Below are 22,531 nucleotides of genomic sequence, written 5' to 3' on the forward strand. Positions count from 1 at the left end.
ATCTAACCGAACCCCCCCCCCCGACTGAGAATTTTGTAATGGTTTCCGGCTAGAGAGCATCCCCCTCCGCTTCGGGCAAGACTGCCTGTTTTTTGGTTGTTTGCTAAGGGCCAAGATGTTGCGGAATGACACCATCTAGCCTGCAAGCTTACGTTATGAACATAAACACGTTTCATGTAACTCGGAGATGAGGAAATCACGGTGCAGGGTGATGGAAAAGTGTTTTTTTCTTTTATGGTGGGTTTCAGTAAAGCCGCACATTAAACCGTTTCTTCTTCCAGGTGAACGTGACCGTGAGGTCGCTCACGCAGAACCTACATGGGAAGATTGAACACCTGAAGGAGGCTTTGCTCAGATCCGTGTCAATGCGTCAGATGTATCCTTGACTTGCATTCTCCATCAAGGGGTTCCATAGGGTGTCCAGCGGTAAGATATATAGTGGGATTTAGGGGTCTCTTCGCTATCTTCATGGTGAAGATGAGCTGAATGGGACAGATACGATGTAACCGGTTAGCGAGTGGGATTCTTGGTTTTCTCCCACTCACGACTTCTTCACACCTAAAATAATTTTACTCAGAATCCGAAAAGATCCCACAAGGAAACGACACATATTGCGTAAACCATTGGCTCCCAACGCATTCATCAAGGCGCCTTTACAAAGCAGGATTTAGTAATCACCGCTTTAGATTTTTAGGTCCTGTTACTGCGCCCTGTCATTAAGGAGCCATTACTTCCTTAACCCCGGTCATCTGCTTAGAACACAACTGGAAGGGGATCGTAGACAGAACATGGTGGATGATCTCGTCACCAAAGAGAAGCAACTGCAAATGTTATTCAAAAACGACGGAGCAGAGCCCGACGTCGTGAGGTGAGACTTTTAAATCCATAACTGGAAATAGAAAACCTTCTGACATGGAACAGAGAGATAAATGATGGCGTTCCGGAGCAGGTCCCCTCTCTAGATGAGATTTGTTTGGAACACAACTGCTTTGTGTTTTTAATATATTTTTATTAGATTTACCCAAACAAGATCTGCAAACATTAGGGGGTGCATTAAAAAAAATAAAGAGATTCGGAGCTGCGATTTACTGATAAAGTTGGGCATTTGTCTCGTTGCGGCAATTAAGTTGCGTAAGAAACATTTTTTTGGCGTTCCGGAAGTGAAATGGTGTTTTGGGTTCATTTAAAGGTCTGTTTTCATCGTTGTGTTTTTGAGCGCTTAAAGCAGTGACGGCCAACTTGTAAATGAAATGTGGCATAAACGTTGTTTTATTTCTCAAGCCGTGACTCACTCTGTGTTGGTTCTCGGAGGATGTTGTATCATCTGCGTTGGCTGAGATGATATGTAAACAGAAATTGCAGGTTGTGTATGTGAGACGGCGTTACCCCCGGTGGGACAGGGGACGGGAGGGGGTGAAAAAAAATCAGAAACCTGGGAAGCGGACAGCGCTTTTTCCTAAGCCGGAACTCGGTAAAGTTCAACGGGGGGAGTGTTAATTAAGGGTGTCGGGAGAAACGGTGCGATTTGGGACCGGAGAGTGGAGCTTTGAGAGCGCAGGTACGTGGAAAGCAGCGTAGGGGTCCTGGAAATGTGGACAGAGTTAAATGGAAATCAAGATACAAGGTTTCTAAGATATCATCTGTTGTGGATTAACATGCGACATGAGATTTACGGTGCCCGTCACATCTTGGCTTCTTGACGCTCTCGGCTTTTTTGGGGTAACTCTCCAAAATGCAAACATATTGGGAGCATAAAGTAAAGGGATAACTCACTGGGGGGCACCCTTGGTAAATTTTCATCCCTTCATTGACTAATTGAAGTTCAGAGCCTTTCCTTACCTACCCGGCTTGGTCATCCCCCTTCCTGCTCTTGAGGTACAAAACAAAAATGAGATCAGTAAATGATGTCATCAGTCTGATTCAATAACCAGACGTTACAGTTTTTTGTTCTATGTCGCTACCCGTTAGCCGGAGGTTCGAAGACGATTGGATTCAGCAGGGTTGTTTCCACGGCGATAAATTAATAATTGTAATAAAAGTTATAACCCAACCGTGACAAAGCGAAAAAACCTTAGATTTGGGGCTGATTCATGCAGGTGGCCATTTTTATGAATAATCGCATCCCTGATTTCTCACGCCTACTCCTCCTGAAAGGTCTCTTTCATTTTGTGGCACGTGGATAGCTCACGATAGTTCGGGATTTGTAATGTTACGTGCGAGGTGAGTGCGTTGGAGCGATTCTGTACCACGTCGCAGTGCGATCCGTAGACTACAAGTACGAAGCGGCCCCATCCAGGGCTGACTGCACGATTTAAAATACTTTTATTATCCTAACAATATTCTCAGCGCCGTATGAATGAGAAACAGAGAATAATTATTTTTGCGGCCTGCACTGATTAACGCAGGTCTGCCGTGATTTTTTTTTCCTGCGTGTTTTGTTATATACACACATGTTATATACACGCATGAACTTGCATGTTGCCGATACAGATCAGGCGTATTCTGAGACCCCCAAACAATTACATTCCCGATGAATAAAATGGACAGTGTGACCAGGCCAGCTCGGCGGTGCGGCTGATCTCTGCCTCTTTTGTATTTACAAGCTGGGGGCCTTTCACATCTCATCCTTCGTTTCCCCCTTACCTGAACCGACAGCTTCCGTCCCGAGGCCCTGGAGGTCTCGGACCCCGGCGCCCCATGTTCTGCTTCTCGCTCTGCTGATCAGATGCGGTTCCTGGTCCCGGTTGAATTTCTCGTTGGAAGGTATTAGAGGAATTAATGTGAGTTTGTTTGGTCACCATTCACTGAGCTCCGGCAGCTCTTGTTCAGCATGACGGTTGCGGCTCTTAATACACTTTGTTCTTATTTCTTATGGCAACAAAGTATCAGGTTAGACCGACGCTCACTTTTGGCCTTCTGTTCCCTCTTCGAGCCGATGTCTGCTTTGGGATACGGCTCCTCTGATCAGCCCCATTATAATGAGGCTAAGATGATCCTTTGTCTGACGGCTAAGAGGAAAATTCCGTACCCTTTCTATATCTCCCAGCTATCAAACCTTTTGGTGATTAAGCTGTGGACCATAATGATCTAAAAAAAAGGTCATTATCTAAGACTATAGGCTTAGATGCAAAGGAAGGAAGTTTTTACTTAACTTATAGGGTGTTATAAGCACGCCTGCGCTAAATCGAGCGCGTTTTCTCATCTTTTACAGATGAGATTGTGGGGATTGTGTGATGGACCATAGTTTATGGATACTTTTTGGGGTAATGTTGCTTACGTTTATAGCTTCTAATCCTTAACTATTGGTTTCCAGTCTTTATAAGAAAGTATCCAAAAATACTATATAGAACTATTATCTTTTTCTAATACATTTATATTAGGCAGACATGTAGAGATATATCCGGACGGGTCCGTCACATGGTTTACCAAAAAATTCAACATTTTCCTCTCCTGTCAATCACAACCCCCCCCCCAAGGGCAAAAGGGTCTTAATGTGTGGCCCGCCTCTCAAGCGCCGGTCGACTAATCCAAGTTCAGTGGGAAATCTTCACGGAGTTTTGGGTAAAACAAATTCACGTCTTCTGTTTGGACGCATTGATAAGTCCGATAATGACTTAAATCTGCTGCCGTGGTCAAAAGGTATGTGCACACTCCAGCGCACCGTGGAGCCTTCAAAGAATTAAGTGATTAAATCGGCGGAGGCAGTAGGTGGCTAATTGGATAAGCTTTAATCTTCACACCAGCAAAGCCCAGCTCGGCGCAGAACAGAGGAGACGGAGGAAGTTTTAGCCTGTCCTGTGGGAAAGCGCTTACTAAACCATGTCAAGAAGATCATATTTCCAGTTAAGGTGGTAATGACTGGCGCTAGATTAGTATCAGAGAGGGAGAGAGTATAAGGATCCAAGATTAGGGGAGTCCTGCTGGGTGACCAGGGCAGGTTGGTTTGGGTGTCCCCACTTTCTGCTTTTATATCCTTTTATACTAATTGATGCATTTTTATAAATAATTGAAATGATTTGTTGACTCGCAATAAATGAATAGAAGATTTTCAAAGGGTACCCCAAAAATTTCAATTTTTGGGGACACAGTGTTATTAATAATGATGACCGTACGAGTGTATTGTGCTGGAGCAATCTCAGATGTCACCCTGGAAAAACTTGTAGCGGGAAATCATAGAAACCTAGAATTTACCGGTAGATAAGCCCCAAGACCAGGGACTGATTAGGAGACTTTACTGCATCTACGGGCAGACTAGACGGGCCAAATGGGCCTGATCTGCCGGCAGGTTCGGTGTCTGTATGTAAATGTAAACCCTGCTTTTGTGTGTGGGTATGAGAATTCTCGCAGTGTGTAGTTCCCTTAACTGGCCACTAGATGTCTCTCTACTCCACAACATATTACCATAGAAGCCGTTACAGGGCACTCACACCTGCTTGCCATCACACCTGTCCTACATTCATTTTATTTTATTAGGTTTGAGGATTTAAACCTTCTGTTCCAAGTGATTTCATTATAATAGACGGATGTTACCCTTTGATTACGGGTCTTAAAGGTTCACCTGAGCGCAAAATAATAGAAAAATACTGGGTAAAAAAAAAAAAAAGCAGAAATACCACGGATACCCGTAAAACTGGGTAAATAACGAGTCAACGCGTCTTTGCTTTAAAATTCACAGGAAATCATAACAGCCATGTTAACAACGTTATATTTAGAAATGAAATGTTCTGTAAACAGGATAAATAAGCTTCGTTCCTCCGTCTACGCTTGGGGATTTGGGGAAACAAAGACTTATTAAGATTTCACGCCTTCTTAATTGCGTCCTGGAATCACGTTCCTTACAGAAATACAAAGTTGCACAAATGGGTTACATGAATAGTCGTCCAGCGCTATATTATGTTACATACATCGGTCTCTTTCCAAAACACAACGCAATTGGTCTGTTTGCGTGTTCTCGTGATTTAATTTTCTTCTATAATGACCTGCAGACTGTACAATGATTGTATGAACGGGGTTTGGGATCTGTAAGGGTTAAATCCACAGCAGTGCTTTATCCTAACGTTGGGAGTGTAACTCTGTAATGTTATTCCCCTTGTTATTTAACTGTTTTGCCGGAAAATAATTACACGTGTATTTGGAATTAAGTATGTCAGCTAAAATAGTTTTTTAAACACATTTTATTACACTGCGGGTTCAAAAGTTTGGGGTCACGCAGCTGTTTTCATAAATAAACAAGGACATTTCTTAGGGGTTTTTAACCATCATTTATCCTTTTAAACTTAAACTTGGGTCAGTGAATACAACGTGCCGTTGGAACACAGGAGTGATGGGAGAGATAGGTGTGATGGGAGTGATAAAGGGCCTCTGAAGTTTACTTATCAAATAAAGCACATCAGAGAGAACAACCTTTCCTATCCCGCAGTAAAGAGGGAGATTTTTCTGGAAACGTGCGGAAGTTGGAAGGTTCTGTACAGTAAACATTCTGCGTTCCATATAAGAGACGCGTCCTTTGCTACAGTATATCTGGATTCGATGTATTTCATGAACGATGACCTTGTGCTGCTACTCGATGTTCATTTCTCGCGTTCCTCCTTAGGTCGAGCCTGATGAGTGGCGGAAGGCCTTCTCGACATAACCCCTGGGTCTTGGAAGAGCCGGAGGAGACCCGAGGACTTGGGTTTGGGGAAATTCAGCAGCATCAGCGGCGGATCATAGCAGGTAATTCAAATTTAAAGAACTGGTTTGCCCATGGTTTTCATGTAAGGGCTTCTCTCAGAGGGTGGTTGATGAGCAGAACAGCCTCCCAGCAGAAGTAGTAGAGATTAATAAGGTGAGGGACATTAAATATATATAATATATACATAGCTAGGGGCCGCTATGCACGATGTGCATTTATTTTATTTCTGTTATATTCGTAAAAAAGCTGGTATCTCTGTATAATAATTGACACAGATAACGCCATTTAGTGCATCCGTAAAAAATGCCAACAAATCTTTGTTTAAAATAAATATCTATAATTACATCCTTCATGCTCACCGGCGATCAGAAGGATAAAAACTCATTAATTTTTTTTTGCCGTTGGCTTGAACATCCTTTTTTTTTTTCCTTTTCTCTTTTATAATCTTGCGATGAAAATTCATTGATGGGTGGGTGCGACTGTTTGTTAGCATTTGGTGGGCACGGCGACTATCGCCGCATTGCCAGCTGGGCTCCTAAACATCCATCACCCCCCCATCGGCTTTCCCGCAGCCTTCAGATGCCTCTCCTTTCTCATCTTTCCAATGTTTCGGAGCCGGGAGCCGCTTGATTAAAAGAATGGGGGGGGGGGCAAGAAGAAAAAAAATAAAAAACACCCCAGAGTTTTCTAAATAAGAAGATGTAATTATGGTGCATCTGGCGGCTGCAAAGTTATCTCTTCTTGCGAGCCCTGGAATCCAAGGACGCTGGGGTGACAAAGCCCTCGGCAGATTCACCCCATTGCCCGGACTCTTAACCCCTCGTGCACGACAGCAAGAGTTGTTACGCAATTAAGGGGTTAATCACAATTTTTTTCATTCTTTCTACTTAGCGATTCAGTACCCGTACACGTTCCGCGATTAATAAATTCTCGAATGTCTGCGTGATTCCCCAGGGTCATCGGGTAATTATCCTGCTCACGCTCTGGCGTAGCTGGCCATGCGCAGATTTGCATGTTCGCCGGTTTCTTTCATGTTAATTCAATCAGCTCCCAATCCGAGGCCGAAAGGGCTGATGCATTTTAATTCTAAACTCAAGCAAAGGCTCTCCAGAAGCGGTAGATGGGTGTTTGATCCACCTGATAATGTGTGGGTCTCGCGTTAGGTATCAGGCCCTGGAACATATATTTTTGTAGATGGCCTCCGAGGTGGGCCATGTAAATGAGACTTATTTAGCGGCATGTGAAATATATATATGTGCCCTTTAAAAACCGGCAAGCCCAGCTGCATGTGATGTAAATCCGTTCCCATCTTCCCATCACTTAAACCTCTCTCTGTGTCTTCAGAACAAGACGCCGGCCTGGAGGCCCTCTCCTCCATCCTTACCCGACAGAAACTGATGGGCCAGGATATCGGGAACGAGTTGGAAGAACAAAACGGTAGGAGCGTTATGATAATGGAGTGTGTGTATAGATGATGGCGATCCGCTGCCTCTGTAGTCAGAACTACTACTACTTTTCCTTGCCTCGTCTTCCATGATCGCCATGTGTCTCACCAGCGGTGGTTCCCAACCTCAGGAGGACCTCTGAGCTTCCACCTTGTATGTGGCACAGAGCGGCAGGGTTCTCCATATACAATAAGGTCATGTGACGGTAAACATGCTTGAAAGCAGCTGCTTACCGTATGTCCCCCCACAGGCCATATCCAACACCCAACACGCTCATCACGTACCCCATAGCTGCTCTGGGATTCCAATGATATTGAATTTGTAAAGAGGTCCTCAAGCTCAATAAGGTTGGGAACCATCGCACATCGTTTTTATTTTTGTCTAATGGTGTTAAGGCTTACGGAGAACTGCCATGTACTGTTTATAACTATTGTATTTATATTGAGATGTGGTAGATAAGTAGAACAGCCTCCCAGCAGAAGTGGCAGAAGCTAATACAGTGAGGGGATTTAAACATGCATGGGATAGACATACGGCTCCTGAATCTAAGACGAGACCGACAACTACTTAAGGTTTGAGTCTTTACAGCAGGAAAACTAGACGGGGGCCGCATGGGGCTGATCTGCCGGCAGGTTATATGTTTCTTTATTGTACGGAATAATAGTACTGTGTTTTTTTCCCCATGGGGAATTTAGTTTTTAGGATTTGCTCATTAAGCGCTCCATTAGAATAAAATGTGTTCTTCCAATGATGCAATGGTACTTGTGATATCATTACCATGGTGTCACCAAACAATTCCTTAGCAAAGAAAGTTTCTTATCCTTTATCTCGTTCACTCATCTCGTTCACTCATCGCTCCCAAAAAAAACCCAGCTATTTTTTTTTTTTTTTACATTTTTTTGTGTCTGACATTTGCAAACTACTCTGCCCTGCGCAGGATCCGACAGACAAGAATACGAATCATTTCCCCCCAGCGAGAGGATCGTGAAACGTTCTTTTTTTTTTGTGTCTGCCAAAGGTGACACATCTCCGAGTGTAAATATTTGCACTCTGTCATTTTTATCCCGGGGTTTCTTGTGAGAACCTGACTTTAAAAATAAAATACAAGCCGAGTAAAACAAACAGAGATCCAGAGAATATACAAAAGCCGCTTGGTGGGGCCCCCGGTAAGCCTCTCGAGATGATAGATTCTGCAAAGGTGTCAACCCGCGGTGGGCTGAAGTTGTTGCGTCTTGGGGCTCGGGCAAAAATTCCGAGCCATCCAGAAAAGGTTCTAGAAAACTCAAAGGGGCCTTTAAATCATTGTTTGTTAAGTATATATTTTTGTCCTTTTTTTTTGTTGTCTGCTTCCTCTCTGCTAAAAACTAGTTTTACAAATGGCTGAAACCATTTTATTATCCGAAAAACCCAGAACTCTTATAAAGATAAAAATGATCTCATGGCGGAAGTTTTGTCTCCTATGTAGATAGAAACTTATGTGACAAACTTGTGTAATTGGTAAGTTAAGATTCCAGCTACAATTTGGTGTCGGTGGGGCATTTAAAGTAGACATCTAACCCTAAATCTTTATGAAAACAAGCGTCGTTCAAATGTTACCTTCTACACTTCAAAAACACAGGAGATTTGTTATAAAATATGCCACAGAATTTTATAAACATGACCTTGCAGTAAGAAAGTCACTTCCTGTGATGTCACTTCCTGTTCACTTTCCATGAGCAGTTGTACAGTAGAACTTAGTGATTGAGGGCCATGTCCGTTCTAGTAGCTAACTAGATGCGACCTCTCGCTACAACGTAGCACGGCTCACATCGTATGGTTACGAGCAGAAGTACTTGGCGTATTCCGTCCTCAACGCTGTGCCTTATGGGTGTTTTGTTCACTGCATAACATCCAGGCACCTGGCGCGGCTCTCTTAGCGTGGTCCCAGGGATGGAAAAGTCCTCCGGCGGTCAAATTGCTGATCGCTTGCCCAAGACGTGCGGGAATTGACTTGTATTATGACGTGGGGCGGGGGGGGGAGCAAAGGTCAGGGCTGGGGCGGAATGGCATAGTCGCGGAGGAATGCTTGGCTCCGTGTCGTACAAATCTTCAAACAAGCCTCGGAAAAGTGGATTATTTGCGGATTGGGTTCTGCAGGCCTGGGTTGAGAACATCAATGTAGACGGAGAACACGAAGTGTCACGGCGGTTCACAAAAGCACTCATACTCCCCCCCCCCTTCACTGCTAGAGGAACACAAGATAAATGCGTACATTCTCACTTCATTCGTGGTTACTGCATGCTTACGGCACTAATAAGGTTGCCACTTGGCTCCAGATTAGAAGGACGCCGGAGGTCGAGCCAGATAGACGTGCCACCTGGCTCAGCCTCCCCGCTGCCGGTCCCAGCCTGACGAGATTCCACATCTGGAGGGGAATTTAAAGTCAGGTTTCTATCGGACAGGCCTGGTTTTTCCTCGTCTTCCTCCTCGTTCTCCAGGACTCCCCTGGGACAGTAATGGCAGCTTTGGGGGGGAGAGCCGACAGCAATTAATGGAGTCGCAGCAAATCAATTTGTCGCGGTTCGGAGAGCAATGTGTTCTAGAGTTTTTGGAACACGTCCTTCAGCAGAGAATTAACCCGGGTTTCTTCAGTCAGTAAGGATGAATACTTTTTAACGCGTTTCGCCTCGTGTTTTCGTGTAACTTGCGGAAGAAGCTACGCGTGATCTCAATTAGACGCCGCATGAGCTTGGCTTGCCCAACTTCATGTCGTACGGAGTCCTCGGTCCTCTGAGTTTGCATTCTGGACGGAAGAGCCCATGGAGTCCGACACATGCCAACTGCTTTACTAATCTACCCCGCAATCACCCAGAAAAGTGATAGATGGGAAGGAAAACACAGGCGACGGTTACATCGAGGAAGAGAGACGTTAAGATGGGCAGAATCAGTAGGGTGTGATGATAGTCCTGCGATGTTGAGTTAGTGACAATCAGAGCTTCCACGCCACTTGGATGAATCACTCCAGAGAACTTTAAAGTAATTCCATGTTTTATAGGAACCCCAACAGAATATTCAATCTTGCGATACCTTTGGTGATCATCTCACATTTGCCGTGTTGTCCTACATGGTGGTGGACAGAGGTCTTGTGCCACCAGAGAGGATCAAGGTCCTGTATTTTGTTTCCAGGCGTTCTTTATCTTTACCATCTCACACAAGCGATTAGAAAGAGTCAGAGAGTTAAACGTTTGTCGGTGATTCACAAAATGTTAACAAGCGCCAGCGAGTAGGATCGCTCATTTAGAGCAGTCGGTATGGTGGCAGGCTTCTGCCCGGACGTATTCTCATTTCGTTACAAAGAAACAGTGATCCGATATTCCCCTTGGCATCGTCTTGGTGCGGCTCTGTATTACCTGGCACGACAGAGCCCGAGGAGCCTGGCATACAGAAACCATCTCGGATCATCAGCTGACAAAGGAGCTGACCTTTTAATTTCATAATACGACCTACAAGTCCCAAGCGGCGGCGGACAATAGGCAGCTCCATTTAATTTGCTGAAAATAGCAGATTTTGTTCCGTTGACAGCTCCGCATTGAGGATTAGCCTCCAGCTGATGCATTTTTAATAGGCCCATGGGTTGCCTTTCTGTACTTGATGGAGTCCTTCCGGACCTGTTATTTCATTTGTCTCTGTGTGGTTTGGTGCCAATTGGATTATAGATGTAGGAACCCCAGATGCTTGCCAATAAAAATTAGCTGCACTAATTAAAGAGGAGCAAAAAAAAAAAGCTTGACCGAAATGTCACTGCAACGAGCGGGCGAGATAATATTTAATAACCTTCTTCTCAACCTGATGATGTACAGACATCTGAACGTCTTCTGGACACAAGGTCGCTATTAGCAACACGGGATGGTCTTATTAATTATGCCGCTGATCAGCGTATATCTTTTCTTATCTCTTTTTTTTATGTATATCCATTATTCCATAAACTTTTAACAGGCAGTTAATATATTTCACAAATTATACTTGTTTTTTCTTTACAAAACTACATTTTGGATAATTTCTTTCAAGCATGCCATTTAAAAAACAAAAAAAAATGTTCCATTCAGAAAATGTTGGCTTGTTTGGACTGTCACCAGGACTCACTTATACTTATTATAAGTGAGTAGACTTTAGACCCCTGCGATTTCTTTAAAGGATCCCTATTCCGGTTAAAACATTTTTATTAAATTGTTTTCTTCAAGCCGTGAAATATTTTTGGACATATGGAAGCCGGTTTTCAGGTTAAGACTTGCCCTTTAAACATTTTATTTATAACTCCCCAAATTTTTAATCTGATTTTTATTGAGTGCATTCCAGTGTTTCACCCAAATGATTACATTGTATTCATAGAGCGCCAGCAGATTCCATAGCAGGATCACGATATGGGTGAGCGAAAATTCACAATAACCCCTGCACGCTTTCAGATGTACAAGAGGAGGAGATGGTCCTGTTCTTGGGAGCTTACAATCTAATAGGCATTTGGGAAGGGTGAGAAAGTATGAAGAAGGTAGGACACCTCTTTCTGGTGGAAGCATTGGAGTTAATCTTTCTGTGGTCTAAATACTTCCTCAGGAAAGGGGTTTAACTGGGAATTCCTTTCATTTATTGGACGCTTAATGTCCCCAGGACTTAGACAGAAGTTCAGGGTCAATCGGAATAAATCCTCCACATCCCCTGCTGCAGACACCTCGCTTCATTTCGTTAAATTTGGATTCCTGGCCATCTCCCCCCCCCCCCCGAGGCTCGTAAACATCACCTGACAGCCTTAAGCTCCCAATGTTATTGGCCGGGACTGAAGGTCCCAAGGTGTGTGGGACTTTTCATGGGAAACAGGCAAGAAAAAAAAGAAAAAATATTAAAATCGTGGAAGTGTTATGAGGATATCTGATTGCCTGCGCGGGCCAGCATCTTCTCACCGCAAAAGCACGAAGAAAATATTCTTCACTGCTCAGGAATTTCGAGTGAACCCAAGACAACAAAAGTGGTTTAATGAATGAATTGAGATGTTTCGTTTGATGTCACGTGACAGCTCGGATGCACAAAGATGTTATATGTAGAGCATTAATCCTCTTCTCTTACTACCAGTTAACCCTTAATTCTCACGATAGCTCGTTCGGGAAACACACGGAACGCTCTGCCTCCTAAATTATCGAGCATAAATCTTTCAACGCCTGTGCGGTTCCACGTCAATGAAAAAGACTTCCAAAAAATGTGCGGGGAAACAAGAAGCAACACAAACATGGCATCTGTCGGGTGATAAGTGGTGACCTGGCATGGAATCCGGTGGCACAGCCATGTTTGGAATCCAAGTTAGACCTGCTGTGGACCTTCTTGGCCTCCACAAGTAGCAGCCATGTTTGTAATCTCGAGAAGTCCTAGTCCACCAGGAGCATCAGCCATATCTAGAACCCAACATGATCCGATTACAGTATTTTTCTAGATTTCTTCTAGAGTCTGGATATTTTTTATATTTATTTTTTATTCCCTTATTTTTTTGTGTTCTCTTATTTTTTTTTACATTTTGTATCCTCTGTCAGCTGCTCCCAGCGGAAGAGGAACGATGTGATTAATAATTACACATCATTGAGAGCTCAGCGGCAGCCTCAACACCAAGGGCAGTTAAATCACTCCCGGAATCGAGGCCCGTCATACATTCCTTCTATTACAAAAACAACGGCCAGTGCCATTGCTGAAAATGAAAAGTCATAATTTTTCAGGGAAGACCCTCCTGCGTTCGGCAGGTCAAGCTGTGTAGGACGAGGGTAAAAATTAAGCAACCGCAGATGTTCTGGAAATACAGCCCCATTATGTGATTTTTTTTGTTTGATTTTTGCATGCTTCGTGATAAAAATAAATGCATTGTCAATTCTTCAAGCACTAGAATATTTTCTAACAAAATAGTATTTTTCCCCCTTTTTCCCCACAATATGGTTAATACAAGGTATTAACCATAGTGTGAACGAGAGGAGATTCTGTCTGGGCTGTACTGCTTTCTTAAGCCTCAAAATCTAAATAGAATCTTGGTGTTGCTCCCATTCCACGTAGAATTTTACGGGATCTCTACAGTTCTCTGTGCTCTATAAGTCCATATAACGGTCGCCCATTATATCTGATGACCTGTAGCTCGCCGTTTTGGGTTATCAGCTGACGGACCTCTGTCTTTCTGACGTCACCGATCCAGATGCCCTATGGCACAGCTCGTAAAATCCTATCGGTACGGACCTTCATGCATCAGGTGATCCTAAGCATTCTAAAATCTTACAGCTGATTGGCGGAATCAAATAATAATATGAGATAACTCAATGGACAACCTCCTGATTGTGATAATGTGAATTAAAATGGCGGTGTTTCTTCGCCAGGTATACGTTGCACACCCCATGCTGGAATTTTATCTTGAGGCAGTGCCTTGGCTGTGAGAAAGGGATTACCGCATCAGTTCGGTTTCAGGAACAAGCGAGACAACAAGCCGCGTGAAATATTTCGGGGGGTACAATGAATAGATCTGTGTGCCGATCCTCGTCTTTCGGGGAATCCCTAAGGGCGATGCTGTTGTTCTTGGCAGTGTCTCCCTCGGTGAATCATCGTCTCTCTCGCGGTGAAAACGTTTTGAGGATGTGGTTCGGGAGCGTTGAGGCATCATTGTCATCGTGTGAATTCTCTTCTGTTGCCTTCGGGGTGGAGTGGGTTGGGAAGACTATATGGAGTGAGGTCAGCAGCATTTGGGGACTCAAGGAGCTTTTGAGTTTGGTCAAGGTGTCTTCGGTCCTTCTCGCTAAGCCTGGCTTTTGGGACGTGGTGTCGATCTTCGTAGAAAGAGGTCCAAGAAGGCCAAGCAGAAGACGATTCTCCTCTATTTACATAAACAACGAGTACATTGACTTCTCCATGGCCAACCCCACCACATAGCTGGAGGCGACCTTTACATCTTCTTGTAAACGGAGAAGACTAATAAAAGGAGTAGCAATTCCAGCATTTCCCAGGGAGAGTGCGATTCTGGTGTAAAAGCTTTTAACCTTCGGTATAAATAACGATATTTTTGACGTGGCTCTGTTGTTTGTGGCACCTGCGTAGCTCTACGTGTCTTTATGAGTTTTAATAGATAATTAATCATGATTTTTGTTGGATTTTTCTCATGTCTTTGTTTCTTGGCTTCTCCGCGCAGCCTATTAAAACATAAATCCCCCACGCTCCCACCAAGCGTACGAATGCAAGCAGCTCGCCCGCGCTTAAACCAGATGTCATTCTCCGCGCTCCCAAAAAACTTCTACCAAAGCATCCGAGGTCAGCAAGCCGAATTTTTTTATCCCAGGCATTCAGAGGAACCGATATATTGTCCTGTCACAGCCTCGACAAGCTCATTTCTTTTGGACCTATATCATATTGGCAAGCAATCACGACGCCTCAACCCGGCACTCTTCATCGAGACTGCATTAGTCTGCCGGCGTAAATCTTCTGTCCGCCGGTCCCCTCTCGGCGGCCCCATATCTCTAGAAATAAAAAGAAGCTTTAGCCGTGATTTGGGCTTGTGCTTTATCTCTGTCACCTTTCCAGCTAGTGACACAAAGTGGTGGATACATGGAAAGGCACCCTGGCCTGGGAAGAAGAGTATCGCACTATTAGGTAAAAAAAAAGAGTGAAAGAGTCTGAGCTGTCACTTTGTATCTGTGGGTCCATTGTGGTTATTGTTTCGGATCGGCACACATGTTCCCTGTCTCTACAGTTGGTTGGTCACAAGAGGGACCAGGTTCATGGAATAAATAAGTATATATAACACATAATTTCTTTCTTTCTGGCAGCAGAGCCATTTCTGAGTGGACATTAATTTCCCCATATTAGCGAATGACTCTCTATAGCGGAATGTCCCAATCCCCCCCTCCTCGTGTATGTTAGGACCCTTAGGATGCCCACCTGCAGACCTGGACCCGCTCCATTTAATGAAACCCCCCCCATTTACCACCCAGTTTCTCTCAGACAAATTACCCTGCCCGATGAAAGCCTTGCAGAGTTATTGCCCTCACACAATAACAGCGGGGTCCAGAATTCTCAGGGCAGCGCAGGTGCGGAGGCATAAGCATATGTATCACGAGACACTGAACCCAAATCCACACCGTGCCCGAGTTACTCGTAAGCGGACCCTTTAACCCTTAAACGCTTGGGAGCTAAATCTAAAAGGAAGCCCCCCATAACTTAATTAGACCGAGGGAAATGTTTATGGCTCCGTGCTTGTCCTACGACACTTGTTCGGGTCTTCACTGAAATCAACACGCATCTGCTGAAGAAGTGTTTTCCTGCCAAGGGTTAAGCTCGGTGGAATTGTGGGAAAGTGTCACTTTACTAGCAGGTTAGCGGACTGGTGGAGTAATGTAACAGGAAATTTAAAATTACTTTGGTACACTCAAGGGCATCGTGAATATTAAAACTTGCGCGATCTCATCAGCTGCGCGTACGAAGGCTGAAAGTCTCTAAAATGCACTGTATGGAGCCGTTTTACACAAAGGCATAAAGGAACCATAAAAAATAGGATTGTTTGGCCACTATAGTGTATATCATCATACCTGCCAAGTGTCCCTTTTCTCCCACGATGTGCCTCGTCCCTAGCTTTGAGCTTGTAATGTGTGCTGGAGCTTGGACGGTTTCCATGTTGCCGCATCTCCAGGTGCGATGGAAGTCATAAACTTCGAGGGTACAATAACAAGCTCCGGTGCAGCCAGCGGCCATTTTAAAACCTGTTGGCATCAGGGGAAGCATATTTATGGGCCATATGCCCCCAGAGGGACCTTAATACTTTAAAAACCCTCCATCCAGTTGGGTACGGCATGAGTAACTGCGATTAATGATTTTTTATTTCTTTGGTAATTTCATGAGTTTCAGGCGAGGGCCTGCGAGTCGTCTATTTCTTTGCACGGTCCTCGGCTTCACCTCGAGTGGTGCGAATCCCCAATGTGTTTACTGATGTGGCCAGCAGGCAGGTTGCTCTGAAGGACCACGGCTCTCCCTCTCTTTTTTTAGTGAGTGGATAATTAAAGTTTCTGCACCACTTTGCCCCCCCGCGTTCCGCGGCAGAAAATGTGTCCTCACCATGCTCGCAAACAATTAAAAACACTGCTGGTGGAAGGTGATTAATAATTATTGCCCTCATCTCATATAGGTTTATTTTAACCGTTTTAGAACCAGAGGGGTGAGCTTTGCGTTCCAAAGTCAAGTGTGTTAAACGAGCGGCCAGCCTGTAAACTGTAAACTTTCCCAGGTGGTCTCCGTTCTAAAAATGAATCTTATAAAAGCAAAAATAAACAATTTCAGAAAATGTTAAAACCAACGTCACTTATGCAGGGTACAGTTATTTAACCCCTAGTGAGCCCTGAAATGTGCAGTGCCGCATAAAGAGCAATTGTTGTGCAATAACCATAGCAACCGTTGTTGCTGTTAACTTTTTTTTTTTAACGCTTTGCACCAAAACGTTTTTTCTTTCTTAAACTTTACTATCTCTGCCGGGGGAGCCAACCATAAACCAGCCTGCAGATCCAATTCTTTTTGCATCTTTTTCTTCTGGCGTTCGTCTGCTTCGGGAATAGACGTCCCCTAAATCTCTCAGCCTTCTAAGTATTTATTTTTCTTGCTCTTTTTTTAAATTCTTGAAGAAAAAAAAAAAAAATCATAAAAATACTGATCCAAAACATTTTCTCTCTCCTTCCTTTTATAAACGGATCCTTATGGCTGAACGTGTATGTTGTTTGTAAGCGGGTATTCTGTGCTTAACCCTTTTAATGACCGAGGGCAAGCATCGCGCTCATGAAGCCCATAAGCCTTTCCTGAATTAGGCGGGGGGGGGTAAGATTTAATACCTGATATTGAACCTCACAGCTTTGGCCATGTGTACATCGCTATGGAATCTGTTGGTGTTTTGAGATTAATAGAGTTTTAATTGCGCGTGATCCGTGGGGTAAAGCAGGCCGTGCCTCTGCTGTGTGATCCGTACGGGGGTCCTTGTCTAACCTTGTCAACGCTGTGCACCGTAAAGCATTTGGAGGTCTCCGCTGCCCCAGGGTAGAAAAAAAAGATGTCTCTGGGGGGATTGACAGCGTGCAGCTGGTCCGCACTCCTCTGTCTTCATCGCTCCCCGGTGTAAGCGGAATAGCAGAGATCCTAGGCATGGGGCACCGATGGACGTCTCAGGCACGCAGCAGGAACTCATTAGAGGGGATTCATCACTCTTGACACCCCGTAATCTGTCATAATGTACTCTCTACAATAGGGAGAGGATTTTGCAATAGCCTCTGTTGGTTGGGGAACATTCCTGCACAGTACATACCCTTTATACATTAAGCCACGGTTAACCCCTGGAGAACCTGGCAGCCTGCAGTAGCGCCACTTCGTAGTTGGGAACCTCTGAGCTCGAAATCTATTGTCGGACACCAGTCGGCCAACGAAATAAGGGCCTAAAGTGAATATATAGTTTGTTTCAAGAGTTGTCAAGAGTGATCAGAACCTCAAATCACATTGTTGGTTGCATGGTGTATATTAAGACCACCCGTCCGACATCTTAAGATGTTCTCGATTGCTCCAGAAATATAACCATTCAGTCCGCAGAGAGCGGGATTTCTTCTGCCGCCATTCTAACCGTGTATTCCTAGCCAGAGCCTGATGTGGCACTGAGTTTTTGGCCAAGGTTTAGGTTTTATGCCTTTTTATTAATGTATCTCTTGTGAAACACTAAACAAAGCAAATGAAAAACTTTCGAATGTTTTGATTGGTTCTTCAAACGCCAATCACCTGTGAGCCCCGACCATAACTTGAATAGATTATCCATTGCGTCTTCAGGGGTTGAGGCTGCCATTTTGTTGACTGCGCTGCTGGAATTGTTGACATGGATAATTCCATTTGTAATTATAAAGAGAAGACCTCACGTCTCATTTCTGTCCCTCGCGTGGCCCTACCGAAGCCCGACCGTGCGTGCGCGACTCTCCGAGCCTAAGCGCTGCCTCGACTCATGCCTTGTGTCTTCTGGAACGGCACCAGTCCTGCTGGTATGTCCTTCAGCCGTCGGGTGGGTGGCACGCTCCTAATTTTTTGGCAATCGGGCTCTTGTAGTATTTACAGATCTCTGTCAGTGGTCTGCATTACCTCACTGCCCCTGGCCTCACCGTTTTCCACATGGCGGTAAGAATTATAGGGTATACATTCCCGGACACACACAGGCAGAGGCCTCCCCTCGTCCAGTGCAAACCTAAGAACATATTCATACGGCGAGGACATTGGCTGCGTTTATCCTCCTGGAATTAATTGGAAGCCAAACGAGCCTTCTTACCTTTCCTGTAACCCCAGTCCCCCTCTCTTTGGGCACCTACTCCCTGCCAGATGTTCCTGAAGATAAACAAATGGAAGTCATAGGCTGACGTTATTAACCTCAACAGAGCTCCGCCAAAGCTAATTTTGTGTTTTGAAATACCTGATCATCCGACGGCGATTCAGAAAACCCGCGGTGGGTTTAATAACGTTAATCCACCACATTTTTTGGCGTCTGCCATCCCAGTAAATTCGTTCTTTTTAGGTGCCGAGAGATTTTAGGAAACGGGGGTTTAAAAAATTCTCCGCTGGAAGCCAAAGTTTTGATTGCAACGTTTGTAGGGCGAGGGACCTTTTTGTCGAGGAAGCCTGCGGCTCTTTGCTTTTTGTCCCTTTGCACTGAAACCAAATGACAATTTTTACACAGGGGGACGCTGTTCTAAAAACAGGCTTATTACACCCGAATTCCCAGCGGGCACTTGGGTTTCTGTTCTTGTACAATTTGCATATAAATGTGTATGTTATAGTAGTAAAGAAAGTCCCAGTGCTTGGTTTTACCCCTTTTTCTGTTCTGCGGGGCAGCATCCGCCACCATTTTAGAGCGTTAATACACCCTTGCACCCCCTCACATGGCTGGGCTGTTTATTCCGGGGGTTACTTTGTTGCATTGTTAAAAGGAGAGAGGCTTCTACATTAAACGCCGAGGAAGCGGCTTTTGCTAAATAGACTTCCTCTCTATCTGCTCCGCCATCCATCTCGCGTCCCAGCGGGCCGTACAGAGGTGAAAATCTGTCGGCTCGCTGAGCCGTCCATCCCGGGCGGTTTTATCCTGCATTAACACAGAGATCAGAGCGAAAGAGTGACAGCTTTACGAGTGCGAGGTTCCGTGCTCATTATTTCTCAATGAATCCCATGTGCTCCCCTCGGCTCGCTCTGAACATTAGGCATTTGCTGTGAAGGAATATTCACTGGTGAAAAATGCCGTCCCTGACAACGAGGCAAGATGTTTCTGATTTACAGAGCCTGGCGACGTGTGCGTACATATGTATAACGTGTTACGGGCATGGTGTGAAATCAGCCTTTCTATACCACGAATGGAGCGTTTCCTGTTAAAAAAAAAAAAAATAATAATAATTAGAAACGAGACACGTTATGAAAAATCAAATAAAGAGACCACCGAAGCTACTAATGACCATTTATTTATCATGAATTCCACCTAAAACAGCCACTTAGTGTTCCATCCTATGTGCTGGTACCTGAAGAAGACGTGGAGCATGAGTGGAGTGTGAGCCGTGGAGTGCTTGACATTACCCTGACCCAATGGCTCACTTGGCAGTAACCTCTAAAGCCTTTCCAAGTTCCGGGTTCCTAATTTCAGTGTCTGGTGACACTTTCTGCATCCGGTCTCTTCGTAGTTATGTGCCGACAGCATTTGAATTGTAGATGGAATGGTAAAAATGAAGCGGTCCGGTGAAGCGTTCCACCGGTGTCCATGGTGACTGCACCGCATTAAGCATTCTGCACTTAAAGTGCTTTTTTATATGTAATCCCTCTTGGGCTTCTTGGTCGGATATCGTGGACATAGGCAGGCCACCGAGGAATGAAATGTGGAACACGGAAGAACCTTTCTTAAGCGGGGTTACTTAGGGACGAGGTAAAAACCTGTCCACCCAAAAACCCATGTCTGACCCTTCTGGAACAAAACACGCTACGCTGTCTCGAGTCTCGCGCTTTTAACCACTCGGCTCTCCTCCCTTTGGAAAGCAGAGGAGGTGGAAAGTGGTGTCTTCCAGTGATTCTCTCGTGGTCCTTTACGTGGGAGGTTTCTTTTTATGTTTCGAAGGCCCTTGACGTGCCAGGAGGACTCTCCCGTTCTGCCAGCTTCCGTCAGGCTCTCATCAAAGGCTCGGTGACTGAGACGAGAGGTTCCATGCCGAGCTGGGTTCCGTTGACCATCCTCAATCATATCCCCGGCATGTTTAGCGCTCTGTCAGCACTCGCCGGCTGTGGAAAATAAGATGGGTATGTGACCTTGCCCCGTCGGCACGGCAGTTGAATAAAAGCATGAAGAGAGAACGAATTGATTTAATAAAACGATTATATATAAATCCATTAAAATAATTAAAAACTAAATATTGACTTCCATAGCTTTACGACAAGTTCAGAACCTTTACTTGGGTTACGGGGGTCTGTAGAAGGTGGAAGATATACATAGGGGGCAGATGCAGACAGGATCGGTATCTTTGACCCGCAGAGCTTACAATCTACATTAAGGAAGTCCATGTGCACATGGAAGCAATGGGACTTTAATCATTGACCGTAGGCACGAGAAGCCTACCATTATAAACAATTTTCATGATATCATTGCTGGCAGGGATGAGCGTCCCCTGGACTGTCCTCCACAAAGTTGCCCCGTTGCTCCAGATGCATAATTGCGAGTTACGGAATAATTACAAGGACGAGGCATAAAGGTTTAGCATTTTCCTCCTGACACCCTCGCAGGGTCTCCTTGACGGGAAAACGCACATGAAGTGTCCATTCCGTTTACATGTCATTGTTAGGTGTTACCGACGAGAGCTCAGCTGTGTGCTGTGGGGAATTTCGAGTGCCTTTTTCCCCCTTTTATTTTTTTCCCTCTTTCCCATCGGAGCTGAGGGAAAAACTGAGACCCAGAACGCTTTCACAAAATATGTGGGAGGTAAATTATTTCACCCCTCGATCCGAAAATAATGGAAAAAAAACCAAACCGGCAACGGGTACAAAAATATATCGGTAACCATAGACCATTCGCAAGACAAATACATTTGCAGCAAGAAATCCCTGGTGGTTTTTCCTGCCGACATTGTGTAGAGCTATGATACAAGGACTGGCTGGTTTTTCCATATGGAAGAGTAGAGATCATTTGCTCCAAACCAAGAACATAAATATCATTTTTAAACCCTGGAGGAGTGGAGGAACGGACAGATGTCGGGTTAGGGCGATTGCAGCTCATTTGGATCCCTTTTATGAAGTGGAGACGCAAACACAAGTCTTCTGGCAATTACAATGATTAAAACCTTCCATCTTGAGATGTATCATCATTTTTACCAATTATATGTTTGTGCACCTGGTAGGCACCCCGCCGTCCGATTACACACAGCCAGACCATAAATCAGCTCCATGCCGACATGACCCAAAAGAATAACACTCTGGACGATCCGTTTTTTGTTGCTGTAAGTGTATGTAATTAAAGGGACAGTCTAAGAAAAAAGTAATGTACTTACCTTCAGGAGAAGCTGCAGCTCCCAAGCCCACCTTATTGTCTGATGTTTTGCTCCATGGATTGACGTGGCAGACATGTGCGCCCATCGACGTCCGTGGAAGCGATCCCTGCACGTTCATGAAACCCTGCAAGCCTCGCCGAGCCAGTTGTGGAGGTGACTGATGGTATGATACGTGTCATCTCCTCCATGACCAGTTCCTAGGGGGCGGGGAAAAGGGCAAATTCTCTGCAGACTCCCCCCATGCTTTTACAACAGGGGCCACACTTAAAATTAAAGGGACCACATGGTTGCCATATGCATTGGAGTGCGTATGATGGCCGGAGTGTCCCTTTAAGCTACATCTGGTACACGGTGTATACTGGATGCATTTGCGTTACCCAGAATCCTTTTCTGTTGTGTCCCAACTATAATTCATAGATTACGTGATGGCGTAATGGATCATTTGCTAGCAACAAACAAATACCGTCTGGGCTTTTTACCCAGAACCTGTCGGCGCCGTGTCCCTGCTGGATTCTTTATAAACACGTGGGTACATGGAGTCAATACCCCAAAAAAACAGCCCCAGTGCTTTTTGGGAGAATTACGTTGCATTAGTTCATGAAATTATTTTTTTTCCCCTTCTCAAAAGATTCTACAATGAAAGCGATTCCGGGGGAATTGGACGTTTTTAGTCTCAGAGGTCACTGGAAGGTGACTGGAATTTTTTCCTCAACTAATTCCAAATGGTCAATATTATTGGGATTGTTATTGCCATGACCGCCAGGCTATGCTGTGTGTATGAACTCTTTGACAATTCCTGCCCCAAAAGCGCTAACATGGTGCAGTTTACAGGATCTGCCCGCGGTGGA

General features: G+C 44.8%; 1 protein-coding gene across 1 annotated transcript in view; it reads left to right on the top strand.

The window, feature by feature from the left end:
• The window catches only part of STX8 (syntaxin 8), a 54,932-nt gene that overhangs the window by 5,073 nt on the left and 27,328 nt on the right, over window positions 1–22,531 (top strand). Inside the window, exons 3-6 of the mRNA XM_053454154.1 lie at window positions 282–376; window positions 758–868; window positions 5,594–5,715; window positions 7,019–7,111. Coding sequence (XP_053310129.1) covers window positions 282–376; window positions 758–868; window positions 5,594–5,715; window positions 7,019–7,111 — 421 coding nt within the window. The remainder of the gene's footprint in view (window positions 1–281; window positions 377–757; window positions 869–5,593; window positions 5,716–7,018; window positions 7,112–22,531) is intronic.

Source organism: Spea bombifrons, chromosome 13 (assembly GCF_027358695.1).
Source record: "Spea bombifrons isolate aSpeBom1 chromosome 13, aSpeBom1.2.pri, whole genome shotgun sequence".
Classification (NCBI taxonomy): domain Eukaryota; kingdom Metazoa; phylum Chordata; class Amphibia; order Anura; family Pelobatidae; genus Spea; species Spea bombifrons.